Genomic DNA, 16,080 nt, shown 5'->3' with positions numbered 1-16,080 from the left:
TGAGTAACAGTAATTGCAGGAACAACCCTGCGCTGTACGTCAGCAGGACCAACGAATTGGTCGTGGGCCTCAGGAAGGGGAAGACAAGGAGCACACACCAGTCCTCATCGGGGGATCAGCAGTGGAAAGGGTGAGCAGGTTCAAGTTGCTGGGTGTCAGCATCTCTGAAGGTCTACCCTGGGCCCGACTGGATGGTTGACTTCCTCTCACTGGGACAGCAGTCAATAACATCTCCTCCTCGCCGACAATCAACCCTGGCGTTCCTCAAGGATGGGAAAAGAAGGCACGACAGCTACGTTTCACTAGGAGTCTCGGTTATGTTTGGCTGGAGGGTCCCCAGTCAGAGTTGGTGCCCAATGATATCATGTGTGATCCACCCACAGGACCCAAGAACAAATACAGTCGGCCCTCCTTATCCACGAGGGATTGGCTCCGGGTCTCCCCCCCCCACCCCCACCCCCCCCCGTGGATACTCAAGTCCCTTATTTAACCTGTCTGAATGCGGTGGTCTTTAGGACCCAGCGGAACCCCGGACCTATTTAACCTGTCTCAGTGCAGTGGACTTTAGGACTTGGCGCAGCTCTGAATCCGCAGTGTTTCAGTTCACGAAAATAATCACGATTGAAAATAAGGTGGAAGTAATAAAGCGAATGGAAAGAGGTGAAATGCCATCGGTCATTGGAAAAGCTTTAGACTACAGTCGGTCAACGATCAGAACAATTTTAATGGAGCATGAGAAAGGCCCTGCCCCAATGAAAGCTACAATTATTACTAAGCAACGCAGTGGTGTAATTATTGAAATATATATGTTTCTTAAGTGTTTTATATGCATAGAAAGGTAAAATATGTACGATATACTAAGACAAATGTTTTTACTAAATGAGGCTACATAATACCGGATGTACCTGTCCTGACTTCAAATGCGACTTAAAGACGAATTCAGGAACAGAACTCGTTCATAACCCGGGGACTGCCTGTACTTTTAAATCATCTCTGGATTACTTATAATACCTAATACAATGTAAACGCTATGTAAGTAGTTGTTATACTGTATTGTTTAGGGAAAAATGACAAGACAAAGGTCTGTACGTACTCAAACGACGAGTGCTGGAAAGAGAACTTCCGGGTTTTCCTGATCCGCGGATAAGGAGGGCCGACTGTACCATATTAGCACACTGTTGGAGGAATCCCTCCTAAAGCTATCGCAGCCTACCCTCTGCCTATGTTTTCTCAGCCCATAGCTTCTACGCTCCACCCTCCCACTTGCTCTCTGAAGGTCTCCGTGCCTTCTTGCCGTCACCAAAGTCTCTGGCAAGTTCCCATAGATGCACTGCGGAGAGCATCGCATCGCCGTTTGGCACGGAGGGGCCACTTCACAGGATCGGAAGAAGAGGCAGAAGGTTGTGAACTCAGCCTGCGCCATCGTGGCACCAGCCTGCTAGCATCCAGGACACCTTCGAAAGGCGATGCCTCAAACAGCTTCTTCCCTTCCGCCGTCAGATTTCTAAAAGGACAGTGAACCCATGAACACTACCTCACTATGTGTTATTCTTTCATTTGCTCTCTTCTTGCACTGATTTAATATTTTTTAATGAATACTCATAATTTAGTTTTTTTTTGTACTATGTATTGCAGTGTGCTGCTTCTGTAAAACAAACAAACTTCATGACATATGCCAGAGATATTAAACCAAATTCTGATTCATTCAGACATCTGCTTCACTGGGGGATATTTACCGCACCCTGCTGATACCCACGAGGATTTGTTTCCACTCTTCCTGGAAGATTTTATTATTGTGTAAAATTTAAAGCGAATTGAAAGCACCCGTCAATCCGGCACCAAGGTTAAGTGTGCGGCCGATGATGAGAATTTTGCTTCACGGAGTGCAGAGGGTTAAAGAGTTTTGAGCCTCACCTTGATGCCGGAGATGCCAGCGATTAGCGCCTCATCAGCGCTCTTCACGATGTTTTTCAGAAACCCGCCCAGGATCTCCTTCTTGTTCTTCCCGCGGACACTCAGCTGTGGAAAGAAAGCAGCTCACTACCTGGCAGGAACGTCCCCCTCCCCGCCGTCGGTTGCGTCTGCGGGAGGCGCTGCCTCAAAGATCCCCCCGCTACCCAGGCCACGCCATTTCCCCCTCACAGCCTCCTCCCCAACAGCTAGCATCGGGCAGGAGCCACAGAGGCTCGTGGATTTGTACGGCACAGGATCGGAGAAAGCTGCAGAAAGGTCTAACTAGGTTTGTCACGGGTACCAGCCTCCCCAGCTAGACAGTTTCAAAGGGTGACGGATGCCTCAAAAAGATAGTGTGCATCATTAAGGACCCCCATTACCCAGGGCACGCCTCTTCACATGACCAGCATCGAGGAGGTGCTTACAGTGAAATATGTTGTTTGGAATGACAATACATTGAACTTGGAAAAACACTTGGGAGATCGGACAAACGCCTTACAGATGGCGGCGCCATTGATGCTGTAGCCGGATGGTGGCGTAGTGGCATCAATGCTGGACTTCGGAGCAAAGGCTCCCGAGTTCGAATCCAGCCGGCTCCCTTGCACGCTTTCCATCCGTGCTGGGTTGAGCTCAGACTGGTAAAAATAAGAAAGCCGACTAAAAAAAAAAAATGCCGTCACGACGGTGTCCAGATGACTCCGCTCTGAGTTAAGGACTCTTTTCTTCTTCACTGATGCATTACGCTAATCGCTAGCCTATCGCGCTGCCATGGCAGCCAGACTTACATCCTGATCGTACTCCAGGAATACGTAGAAGTTGTGATCCTTTCTGAGCACGGGGTGGCCAGCCAGCCGCTGCAGGAAGACCTCGTGCATGGCCACCGTCTTCTTAAAGATGGCCAAGTACTCGCTGTGGGGAGAAGGACAGATCATTGGCCACACTTATACAGTCAGCACAGTCAGACTGCTCCCTCCGAAGCAAAGACGACTGCTGGAGGAACTGAGCGGGTTGGAGAGCACCTGTGGAGGGAGATGGATAGAAAACGCTTACGGTCGAGACCAGATGATCCAAGATGCCAATTGTCCATTTCCCTCCATAGATGCTACTTGACTGGCTGAGTTCCTCCAGCATTTTCTGTGTTACTCCAGATTTCCAGCATTGGCAGAGTGGTTAATGGTTACTCTTTTGTGTCAGCGTAAAACTGGTTACTAAATCTTTCCTAACCATTCAAGGTTCCTGTCAGAGTTCTTAGTCTGCTGGAGAAACTCAGCAAGTCAGGCAGCATCTATGGAGGGGAATAAACAGTCGATGTTCAGTTGACCGGATTGATGGCCTCGTGGCTAACTTTGTGGATGATGTGAAGATACGTGGAGGGCCAGTTCACGTCGAAGAAGGAGTTTGCGAAGGACTTAGGAGAATGGGTAAAGAAATGGCGGGTGGAATACAGTGTAGGAAAGTGTACGGTAGAAGGAATAAAGGCATAGACTATTTTCTAAATGGAGAGACAATTCAAAAATCAGAGGTGCAAAGTGACTTGAGCGTCCTTGCAGGGGGATTCCCTGAAGGTTAACTTGCGGATTGAGTTGCTGGCGAGGAAGGCAAATGTAATGCTTGCAATCATTTCGAGAGGACGGGAATACAAAACCAAGGATGCAGTGCTGAGGGTTTTAGAGGCTTTGTTCTGTCCACACTTGGGAGTATTGTGAACAGTTTTGTGCACCTTATCCAAGAAAAGATGCGCTGGCATTGGAGAGGGTCCAGAGGTGGCTCATGAGAATGATTCCAGGATTGAAAGGTTTAACATATACGAGGAGCATTTGATGGCGCTGTATTCACTGGATTTTAAATGAAGAGGGAAGGGGATATTGAAAGCAGAATTGGAGAGGATGTTTCTTAACGTGGGGGGGAAATCTAGGCCTAGAGGACACAGTCTTAGATAGGAGGACATCTCTGTAGAACAGAGATGAGGAGGAATTTTGTCGGCCAGACTGTGGTGAATCTGCAGTATTCACTGCCACAGATGGCTATAAAGGCTAAGTCAAAAGTGGAGGTTGCTAGGTCCTTGATTAGTGAAGGCGTCAAAGGATATGAAGACAGGAGAATGGGGCTGAGAGGGATAAATCACCCACGACTGAATGGCAGAGTAGACTTGATGGCATAATTCAGCTTTCACGTCTCTGGAAAAGATTAGAGTTGTGGAAAAAGCTGTCTCGGTGAGTCCTGAGGTGCCCCCTGTAGCTGGTACAAGCTGCCGCCGCTGTGGGTCAGCGGTGGGAGTGAGGGAACGGGGGAGCGCTATGTCCAGGGTGGCGTCAGCCTGCCTGCATGCTGCAGAAACTGCACTCGCCCAGGCAAAGGAGGGAGCATCCCATCGTGTTCCTGACCTGAGCCGCGTAGATGGAAGGATGGGCTTTGGGGAGTGAGGAGAGTTGCTCCCCACAGGATTCCCAGTCTCTCACCTACTCCTGTAACCACATTGGGCATGTGAGTGGAACAGGGGCTCCCAGCCTTTTTTATGCCATGGATTTTGCACCATTAACTGAGGGATCTGTGGACTCAAGGATGGGAACCCCTGGACTATGTGGTTTTTTTTTTGCGTGACTGTTTTATTTTTGGTTAGCCATTTTGAACGCGCTGTGTACGTTTTGCACCTTGGCCTCAGAGGAACGTTGCTTCGTTTGGCTGTATCCATGCATGGTTGAATGACAAATTAAACTCGATTTGATTTAAACAGAACACAAACTCCTCCCTGTCAAATGAGAGATCGTAGACCCCCAAGCTCCCCCCACCCCAAAGCGCAGGTCCCCCGCAACTCAGACAGCCGAGATTCATTTACTCCCAGTCTGTGCATTCTCCTGGCGAAGACAGACACAGAAGAGTCGTCGAAATTCTCCAAACACGAGGAAACCTGCAGATGCTGGAAATTCAAGCAACACACACACACAAACTGCTGGTGGAACGCAGCAGGCCAGGCAGCGTCTGTAGGAAGAAGCACCGTTGTCCTGACGAAGGGTCTCGGCCTGAAATGTCGACATGCTTCTTCCTACAGATGCTGCCTGGCCTGCTGCGTTTCACCAGCATCTTGCGTGTGTTGAAATTCTCCACCCACTTCCTCATTCCCCATCTGCAGAGGGGTTGGGAAACAAACAGGAGAGCCACACAACCACGCTAACGGATGGAGGCTCATTCCAAACTCAACAGCCTCCGAGTGAGGAAGTCCCTCCGCAAGTTCCCCTTGAATATTTCGCCTTTTGCCCTTTAACTATGGGCTCCAGTCTCACTCAAACGCAGATGACCCATCTAGTCCATGCCGAACTGTTATCCTGCCTATTCCCAGCCGGACCACAGCCCTCCGTACCCCTCTCATCCACGTACCTATCCAAACTTCTCTTAAAGTGTTGAAATTGAACCTGCAGCTACCACTTTCACTGACACTCGTTCCACACTGAGAAAGTTCTCCTCAGTCTCCCCTTAAACATTTCACCATTAACCTTTTCAGATTCAGTTTATTGTCATTTAGAAACCACAAATGCAATGCAGTTAAAAAAAGAGACAACGTTCCTCTAGAATGATATCACAAAAGCACACGACAAAACTGACTACACCAGAAAATCCACATAACGTTTGGCAATCCCCAATCCAGAGTCTGGAGAGGCCTCTGCGTATTAATATCGCGCTACCATCCTAGCGCGTTGCCCGGAAAGGAGCTCCAAATCCACCAGACAAAACAAGACCAAAAACTAAAGCTACAAGACCTGCACAAAACCACACAGTTACAACAGTGCAAACAATAGCATAATTGATTAAAAAAAAACCATGGGCACAGTAAAAATAGCCCAGAGATGTTAAAAGACTATAAGAGACTATGACCTCTAGTTCTAGTCTCACCTAACCCCAGTAGAAAAAGCTTGCTTGTATTTGCCTGATATACACCCTCAATGCTGTATTTCTTTTTGTGTGTGCCATACTCTGCCAGAGCCTCGGCGACCACTTTTTTCTCCTCCAAGTGGTTGTCTTGGAAGAAAGATTCTGTGAGTGGTCCTCCACGTCCTTCTCACAGCGCATTTTCTTTTTTTTTAAAAACGAGGCCAAGTTGCGAGCTCGACACTCAAGCCGGTATGGATGGAAAGCGCATCCGGGAGCGGCCCGACTGGATTCGAACTCGGGAACTTTCGCTTCGGAGCATGCGCTGATTCACTGTGCCACCAGCCGGCTAGTGCTGTATACCTCTATCAAATCTTCCCTCATTCTCCTGCGCTCCAATGAACAGAGACCTGACCTATTCATCCTTTCCTTATAACTCAGGTCCTCAAGTCCTGGCAACGTCCTTGTAAATTTTCCCTGCACTCTTTCAAACTTATTTACACCGTTCCTTGCAGGTAGGTGACAAGAACGACATACAATACTCCGAGCAACACACACAAGATGCCGGAGGAACTCAGCAGGCCAGACAGCATCTATGGAAAAGAGCAAACAGTCGACGTTTCGGGCTGAGACCCTTCATCAGGACTCGAATACTCCAAATTAAGTCTTATAAAACTTCTACAACATTCCAATTCCTGTATTCAATACTTGAGGAATAACACATCTACTTCTGCCTGGATATGACACTTTCCGACAGGACGCAGTATCAAATTCGCTGACACTGTAAAAATTGCTCCTTCCCATTTCTATTAAGCTTTTTCTATTTTTTGGTAAAGTTTTTGTGATCTGGCCAAGCCCCACAAGATTACAATAAGTTATACACAGAAAAAGCAGCTTTAATCAATGGTAAACACGAGGCCGTATGCAGATGCTGGAAATCCAGAGCAACACACACAAGATGGTGGAGGAACTCAGCAGGCCGGGCTGCATGTACGGAAGTGAATAGATAGTCAACTTGTCAGGCTGAGACTCTCCTTCAGGGCTGAAAAGGAAACGGGAAGGTGAGAGGTGAAGTCAGGTGTGTAGGAACGGTCAAGGGCTGGAGAGAAAGGAATCGGAGAGGAGAGTGGGCCGTAGGAGGAAGGCAAGGAGGAGGGGGAGAGGTGATAGGCAGGTGAGAAGAGGAAAGAGGCCAGAACGGGGAATAGAAGAAAAGGGGAGGGGGAGTAATTTTTTTTTAAACTTGGAAGTTGAAATTGATATTCATGCCATCAGGTTGGAGGCTACCCAGACAGATTTTAAGGTGTTGGTCTTGCACCCTGAGGGTGGCCTCATCTTGGCACAAGAGGCGGCCGTAGACCAACTTATCAGAATGAGAATTGGAATTAAAATGTTCAGCCACCGGGAAATAATGTTAATTGTTCCTCAATTTCCACATTTGGTCTCTTCCCATCAAAGATATTTGTCCTGCTTTACCCACCTCTCTTTCACAGCTCTGACAAAGTGTTTCAGACCCGAAATCAAACTGTTTCTCTCCCCACGGATGCTGCCCGACCTTCTGAGTGTTTCCATCCCTCCTGGTTATCAATTCAGCTTTCCATCATAAAATATTATAGCACCCTTTGGTCCATAATATTGTGCCTATATTTTAACCTTCTCCAAGATCGATCTAACTCTTCCCTCCCACATAACCCTCCATTTTTCTATCATCCATGTGTCTCTTAAATCCTCCGAATGCATCGACCTTTACCACCACTCCTAGCAGGGCAGTTCATGCATTCACCACCCTCTGTTAAAAAAAAACACAGAACAAAATCTACCCCTGACATCTTCTCACCACCCCCTCCATATTTTACTTCTATCACCTTAAAATTATAGCCATTCGTATTAGTCATTTCCACCTTGGGAAAAGGTCTTTAGCTGTCCAGCGTCTATGCCTTTTATCTTGTACACCTCGATAAAGTCAGCTCTCAATTTTCCTTCGCTCCAAAAGAGAAAGGCCCTAGCTAACTCAACCTCTCCTCATAAGTCATGCTCTCCAATCCAGGCAAGCATCCTGATAAACCTCCTCGACATCCTTTAAAGCTTCCACATCTGTCCTATAGCGGGTGAGATTTGTTGTTTTTGTAGCAGCAGTAGAGTGCCCTGGAACAGAAGAGTGGTGGGTACGGGCCCGGTCCGTCACAGGCAGAGCTCCCCCCCACCTCTGATCACATCTACAAGGAGCGCTGGCACAAGAGAGCTGCATTCATCATCAGAAACCCTTGAGGACGTGCTCTCTTCTCAGTACTATCATTCGGGAAGGAGATACAGAACAGACAATCAATACGGCCTGCAGATGCTGGAAATCCAAAGCAACGCACACACACACACACACACAAAACGCTGGGGGAACTCAGCAGCACCTACGGAGAGGAATAGACAGTTGACGTTTCAGGCTGAGAAGGAAGGGTGGGAAATGCCAGATCACCTCAAAAATTAAGCCCCTTTACATTAGCAATTTTCTCCCTGGGAATGGTCACCTGTAGGTAATTTCCCACCCGTCACAGTAATGATCAATCCACCCCAATCAGCTAATAACCCCACCACCTCCCCCGCCAGCCCGGCTTACGACTCCAGCTCCTGCTTCATCTTGGCAAACTCCTCACGGGTCATGGAGCCGTCACCCTCGCCAAGCTTCTGCAGCTTCTCCCTCGACGCGTCGAAGTTGGGCCTCGGGGGCGCGGGCGGGATCTGCGAACAGCGAGAGAGCTCAGACTTTCATTCGCCGCCCCCCCCCCCCCCCCCCCCCCCCCGAATTCTAACAGTTTTCTACAGAGCGCCATCGAAAGCACCTGGTCCGGACTGCGAGACCCTGTAGGAGACAGTAAAAAATTGCCCGGAGGATCACCGGGGTCACCCTCCCTACCACTTGTGACATTTACTGGTAGCAGTGTCGAGGATCCCGACCACCCATCCCACGATCTCTCTGACCCACTACTGTCAGGAAGGAGGGACAGGAGCATCAGGACTGGGACTGCCAGGCTGGGTAACAGCTCTTCTCCCAGGCTGAGAGACTAATGAATACCCTGCCACCACCGAGGTCCCGTCACCAGGACAAGGACGTGTTCACCCGTGCTGCATTTTATTAACTTAATAATGGTGATATTCTGGTTTATGTTCTGTGCATACTTTGCGGGTGCACCGTGGTCCAGAGGAACGTTGTTTCGTTTAGTTGTATGTATGTACAGTCAGATGGCGATACACTTAAACAGGGACTGGGGTCTCCCTCGGCACCTTAAAACTGTACAGACTGTAAAACGGAACAGGTACTGATGGGGTCGAGATACCACTGCAAGACCACGAGGTCCTGGAGCAGAATCAGGCCATTCACCCCATCGAGTCTGCGCTGCCATCTGATCACGGCCGATTTATTTTCTCTCTCAGCTCCGTTGTATTGGGCTGAGGAATAGCTGCTTCCCTTGCAGTCTTACTTTCTTATGAACACAAGACAGTACAGCAACAGGCCATTTGGCCCATTATGCTGTGCTGTACCAGCTAAAATCAAAAACTCCCAAACACTAATCCCTCCTGCCCACAGCACGTCCACATCCCTCCATCTTCCTCACATCCACGTGCCCGTCCAAACGTCTTTTAAAAGCCTCCACCACCACACCAGGCATCCACCACTGAGTTTAAAAAAAACACTTACCCTTCACATCTCCCTTTGAACCCGTCCCCTCTCATCTTCAAGGCATACCCTCTGGTGTTAGATATTTCAACCCTGGGAAACAGACGCTCCCTGTCTACTCTACCTAAGCCACTCATAATCTTATAAACCTCGATCAGGTCTCCCCTCAGCCCCTGGCGTGCGTGCGTGAGCGATACATGTCCAACAAAGACATTTAACCAATGAAATGGCCAGATTTAAGTAACGTGACTCCTACCACAGCTTCTTGAGAAATAGAGGCAACTGTAACCATTGGAAAACTCGCTGACCAATTATATACATGGTCACAGTTACCTCTATTTCTCAGGAAGCTTCTTGGTTTTTGTGGCAGGAGTCATGTTACTTAAGTCCGGCCATTTCATTGGTTAAATGTTTTTTTTGTTGGAACCTGAACATCTTTTGTTAGTTCTCTTTTTCCCCCTCAGGCTCTCTTCTTCTCCTCGTCTCTCCCCTCACTTTCTTTGTTCCCGCAACCAAGCGCTCGATCGTAAGCTACAAGTTTTCTGCCTCACTCTTAACCTCCGAAGAAGTCCCTGGGTCACAAAGGCATCAGGGTCAGACAGCTCCATTCCCCTGCCGTCTTCCTGACCAGCGCCTCCTCTGCCAATCCGTCATGGCCGATTTATCATCCCGCTCAACCCCCAACTCTCCTGCCTTCTCCCCGTAACCGTCGGGGAGTGCGGGGGTCAGCACAACGCCTTACAGTGCGGGTGACCTGGGTTTAATTCCTGCCGCTCACCCCGTGACTGCGTGGGCTTCCCAAAGGTGTAACTTTGGTAGCTGAATAGGTTATTCATTGTAAGATGCCCCGTGATTAGGCTACGGTTAAGTTGGGGAATTGCTAGGTGGTGTGGTTCCAAGGGCCGGAAGGGCTTAGCCCGCACTATATCTCAACAAACATATAAATAATCAAGAATCTACCACCTTCTGCCTTAAATATACCCAATGACTCGGCCTCCACAGTTGACTGTAAGGAATTCCACAGATTTGCCACCCTCTGGCTAAAGAAATTACTCCTCGCCTCCGTTCTAAAGGGATAGCCTTCTATTTTGATGCTGTGTCCTCTGGTCCTAGACTCCCCCACTATAGGAAACATCCTCTCCACATCCACTCTATCTGTGTCCTCTGGTCCTAGACTCCCCCACTATAGGAAACATCCTCTCCACATCCACTGTGTTCTCTGGTCCTAGACTCCCCCACTACAGGAAACATCCTCTCCACATCCACTCTATCTGTGCCCTCTGGTCCTAGACTCCCCCACTATAGGAAACATCCTCTCCACATCCATTCTATGTGTTCTCTGGTCCCAGACTCTCCCACATCTCTTTTTCTGGGCCTTTCAGTGTTTGGTATGCTACAATGAGATCCCTCAGCAGCCAACTTGTACACAGCAGGAGGCCCAGAGAAGAGATGAGCGTTAGTGACTTGGTTTGAGGGGCAGAGCAGGTAGACCCACTGCCTCACTGCCCCAGAGAACTGGTTTCGATCCCAGCCTCTGCCACTGTTTGTGAGGAGTTTGCACACTCTCCCCTGTGACTGTGTGGATTCTCCCCGCTGGGAGCTCCAGTTCACTCCCATATTCCAAACACGAGGGGCAGCAAGTTAGACGGCTGCTAGGCTGGTGGTAGAATCCGGGAGCTTCACTCTGTGTCTGACCCCGGGAGTGCGTGATGGGACGGTGTGGAGGGAGCTTCACTCTGTGTCTGACCCCGGGAGTGCGTGATGGGACGGTGTGGAGGGAGCTTCACTCTGTGTCTGACCCCGGGAGTGTGTGATGGGACGGTGTGGAGGGAGATTCACTCTGGGTCTGACCCCGGGAGTGTGTGATGGGACGGTGTGGAGGGAGCTTCACTCTGTGTCTGACCCCGGGAGTGTGTGATGGGATGGTGTGGAGGGAGCTTCACTCTGTGTCTGACCTCTTTTTTTTTTACAAAATCCTTTATTACAAATATCAGTGCTATACAATATATACAAAACAGTGACAAACACAATTACTTCACTACAAATAGACAATACACCAGAATGTTGCCATCTCTATCCACGATGGCATTTACACCCCGCGGAGCCCAACGGTCTCGAAACTCCTCTAAGGTCGCCGTGGACTGCGCGTGTTCTTTTTCAATATTTACCCGGGCACGAACATACCCCCTAAACATTGCCAGGCAGTCTGCCCGGGGAGATCCTCCCGCCACCCATTTCCAAGACCCTCGGATGGCGGATTTCGCCAGCCCCAGGAGCAAGTTGACTAGGACATCCTCATCCCTCCATGCCCCCTTCCTTACTGGATGACCATATATAAATAGGGTGGGGCTAAAATGCAGCCAGAAGGCGAGAAGCAGCCCACGTAAATACGCAAAAAGGGGCTGCAGCCTCGCACACTCCATGTACGTGTGGTACACTGTCTCCTCCAGCCCGCAGAAGTGGCATGCGGGTGGGAGATCCATGTACAAACTAAATAACTTATTGCAGGGCACCGCTCTATGCAGCGCCCTCCAGCCGAGATCCCCCAGGTGCATGGGAAGAACCTCCTCGTAAAGGGACTTCCAGTGGGGACCCGCCTCACCTCCGGTGACCGTCCGGCCGCCATGGCGTGTCAGGACAGTGGACAAGGGGAAGGAAGTGGAGGGTGTGGAGCAGCAGCCCATACAAATACCTCCTACTTGCATCCCTGAATGGGACTGTGGGTATCGATGAGAGACGGCTCAAGTTGTGTGGACACGGCTCCCGGAGAAGATTGTGGGGCCTGGGCCCAACAAGCAGCTCGGCCTGAGTCGGTCCACACAACTGAGCTGCACCGACACCCACTGAGGTAGGACAAGGGTCGGCCAAGACCTCGCCCTCTGCCAGAGGAGGGGATTCCCGGCCTGAGGCGACCATGTTCCAGACTCTCAGTAGGTCCTGATCGAAGCCAGGCAGACTCCGCAAAGCAGTATGGCTGATCCCCGCCGGTGGTAGCCGCATGTCTTTGTGAAGACAGCAGCCCCTCCGGAGGAAGAAAGTCGCCAACACATACCACCTGGGAGGGTGCTCGGCGTCCAGGAATCTCTGCAGAGTCCTGAGGCGGAGAGCCGCCAGTCGCGTTCGAACGCACACCAGCGACTGTCTGCCCTCTGCCATTGGGAGACTCAAGACAGCTGCAGAGACCCAGTATTTCCCGTTGCCCCAGAAGAAGTCCACTAACTTTCTCTGCATTCTTGCAACAAACGGGGCAGGAGGGGCCAAGGTGACCATCCGATACCACAACATGGAGGCCACCAGCTGGTTTATGACCACCACCCTGCCTCGATAGGAAAGCACCCCGAGAAGGCCTGACCAGCGCCCCAGCCGGGCCATGACTTTCGCCTCCAGGTCCTGCCAGTTCGCCAGCCAGGTCTCCCCAGAAGGACTCAGGTAGACTCCCAGATAGAAGAGACGTCTAGTGCTCCACTCAAAAGTTCTTATCTCCACCGGCAGGGAGTCCACCTGCCACTGACCCACTAAGGGTCCGGAACATTTCACCCAGTTGATCCTAGCGGAGGATGCCGCCGAGAAAACTTCTTGGCACTCGCGCATCCTCCGCAGGTCATTGGGATCTGTCATCATGAGGAGTACATCATTGGCGTAGGCCGAGAGGACGACCTCCATGTCCGGTTCACGCAGAACCAGACCTGTCAGCCTTCACCGAAGAAGGCTCAGGAATGGCTCGACACAGATCGCGTACAATTGACCGGACATGGGGCACCCCTGATGTACTCCTCTCCTGAAGGGAATGGGCGCTGCCAGTGATCCTTAACAAGGCACTCCACGGCAGAGTATAGGAGCCGAACTCGGGCCACAAAGTGTGGTCCGAGCCCAACGGCCTGCAGAGTGCCCACCAGGAAACTGTGGTCTACCCGGTCAAACGCCTTCTCCTGGTCAAGAGAGAGAAACGCTGCCCGGGACCCAGTCTCCTGCTGCAGGTGGATCAGGTCCCGTACTAGGTGGACATTGTCCTGGATGGAGCAGCCCAGGACCGTGTAAGATTGGTCAGGGTGAATCACCTGTCTCAGTACTGAACCAAGACGGTTGGCCATTGTCCGGGCGAAGATCTTGTAGTCCGCGCACAAGAGGGAGACCGGGCGCCAGTTCTTTAGCAGGCGGAGGTCTCCCTTCTTGGGCAGTAGGACCACAACAGCTCTCCGCCATGAGAGGGGCATTTCCCCGGTGGTTAGGCTCTCCCCTAGAACAAGGCTGTAATAAACCCCCAGGACATCCCAAAAAGCCTGATAAAACTCTACACTCAGACCATCCAAGCCAGGGGACTTACCCCTCTGGAGTTGCCGAAGGGCAGTAGACAGCTCCTCCCGAGTCAGGGGAGCGTCCAGATGCGCTGCGTCTTCTGGGCTGACCTTTGGCAAATCTTTCCAGACCGCACTGCACGCCCCCGCATTTGACGGAACTGGTGAGAATAAGGACCGATAGAAAGTGCGGACTTCTTTGATAATTCCGTCCGGGTCCGTGATGGAGGAGCCATCAGCAGCCAGTAGCTCCACCAGCTGCTTTTGAACTCCCCGCCACTTCTCCAACGAGTAGAAGAAGGGTGAGCCGCGGTCCAAATCTTGCAGCATTTGGATCCGCGACCTCACATATGCACCTCGGGACTGCTGAAGCTGCAGATTCCTTAGTGTGTCCTTCTTCTCCTGGTTCCTGCCACAGCTGTTGGTGGTCTCCACCGGTCAGACCAAGACGGGACTCGAGGTCAAGCAACGCTCTTTCAAGCCGCTCAATCTCAGAGCCCCGCCTCTTTGTCGACCCCCTAGTGTACTCCCGACATAAAAACCGGATGTGGGCTTTGCCCTCATCCCACCACAGCCGTAGGGAGCAGAACTCTCTCCGTCTCTCTCTCCAGGTGGCCCAGAACGCTCGGAACGAATCCCGGAATCGGCTGTCCTCCAGCAGCCGGTTGTTAAAGTGCCAATACCCGGATCCCACCTGAGGGTGCAGAGGAGTAAATTCCATGCACACAAGGTGATGATCTGAGCACGACACCGGCCGCATGGAGGACGCCGACACGCAGGAGACATAAGCCCGAGAGATATACAGGCGGTCTATCCGGGAACCCCTCTCTCTAAATCTTCTGGAGAAGGCGCTAGAGTCGGGGTGAAGATTCCGCCAGCTGTCCACCAAGTCAAAGGAGTCGACTAGCTCCTTTAACTTTTTTGCTGATGCTGGGTCGCGTTGGAGGCCCGAGCGGTCCTCCACCTCGAGGGTCCAGTTGAAGTCTCCCCCGAGGATGACGCAGTCCCCAAGATCGATGGAACTCAGCAAGGTGGACAGCTGACAGAATAGGCGCGTCTGCATCACCCTGCGCCTCGGAGCATACACGTTGATAAAATGCAGCGGTACTCCATCCAGGTGGAGCAGACGGCCGGGCACAACATCTTGGACTCCTACGATTTCTGGCCGAAAAGTTGGGGCCAACAGGATTGCCACCCCGCTAGAGTTGGAGCTAAGGTGACTCATGTAGACCCCGCCCTTCCACTCCAGGAGCCAAGCGGACTCATCCCCCGGGGTGGTATGAGTTTCCTGCAGGAAACTCACCGCGTTTCTCCCATCCCTGAGGACTGAGAGATTGTTATATCTGCGGAGAGAGCCCCTGCTACCGTTTACATTTAAACTAGCTGTGGTAAGTTTCATGTCGGGAGCACACTAGGCCTCAGCACCAGTACCTTTCCCACTGAGAGCGGTGGCGCCCTCAGCCGCACTATCCCGAAGAAAACCAAGAATATTCTTTGCTTTCCGGGCCCAACTGCTACCATCGCTACCCTGTGACCCACCATCTCCCGAAGGAGCGAGGCTGCTTTTCACCCTGATGTCCCTCACCAGGTCATCCAGAAAGGATTTCAGCTGCCTTCTGTCATTCCCTGACACAGCATTCTTCCTCCCCTTCCCCTTCCGTCCGAGGATGACTCGCAGGGACTTCACCAGCCTCGGCATGCTAGGCCAGCGAAGTGAGGCTAGTTTAGGCCGATGCTTTGCACCCACAGAGGAGTGAATAAACTCTCTGATCTCCTCCACAGGTATCAATGGGAATTTTTCAGGAGGGGTGAGGATGTCCATTGTCTCGCTATCAATAGAATCTCCTTCCAACCCCTCACTGCAGACAGATTCCCCATCTTCCTCCTCATGTGGTGTATAAGGTGGCTGCACTTGTAACCCACACTGCGCAGCGGGTACCTCCCTCATACCTTCCCGCTCCACCGTCGCATCAGTCTTATCCACAGTTACGACGATGGAGGGAAAATCCCCAGGGACTCCCTGCAGGCCATTAGTTGACGGGGTCGGCCTGCAGGTTATATCACCCTCCCCAGGAGAAAGGCATGAAGGGGACCCCAGCAGCTCTGGTCCAAGGGATTCACCGGCAGCCTGATGCTGACGGTGAGAGAGCTTGGTCTCCTCTCCGCTTGTACTATTTAATACACTTGCCTCCAGGGAGGCGCTTACTGCTAAGTCCTGGGTGGAGGGCTCCAGGTCTGTTTTAGTTGTGCAAACAGGCCTAGCACTAGCTTCCTGCACAACCACACAACCTACCACAG

General features: G+C 51.2%; 1 protein-coding gene across 1 annotated transcript in view; it reads right to left on the bottom strand.

The window, feature by feature from the left end:
- Positions 1-16,080, bottom strand: part of LOC140717736 (sorting nexin-32-like) — a 62,134-nt gene that overhangs the window by 25,966 nt on the left and 20,088 nt on the right. Inside the window, exons 4-6 of the mRNA XM_073031451.1 lie at positions 8,429-8,550; positions 2,739-2,862; positions 1,915-2,019 (exon numbers count right to left, since the gene is read on the bottom strand). Coding sequence (XP_072887552.1) covers positions 1,915-2,019; positions 2,739-2,862; positions 8,429-8,550 — 351 coding nt within the window. The remainder of the gene's footprint in view (positions 1-1,914; positions 2,020-2,738; positions 2,863-8,428; positions 8,551-16,080) is intronic.

Source organism: Hemitrygon akajei, chromosome 28 (genome assembly GCF_048418815.1).
Source record: "Hemitrygon akajei chromosome 28, sHemAka1.3, whole genome shotgun sequence".
Classification (NCBI taxonomy): Eukaryota; Metazoa; Chordata; class Chondrichthyes; order Myliobatiformes; family Dasyatidae; genus Hemitrygon; species Hemitrygon akajei.
This window is presented reverse-complemented; position numbering and strand designations above follow the sequence as displayed.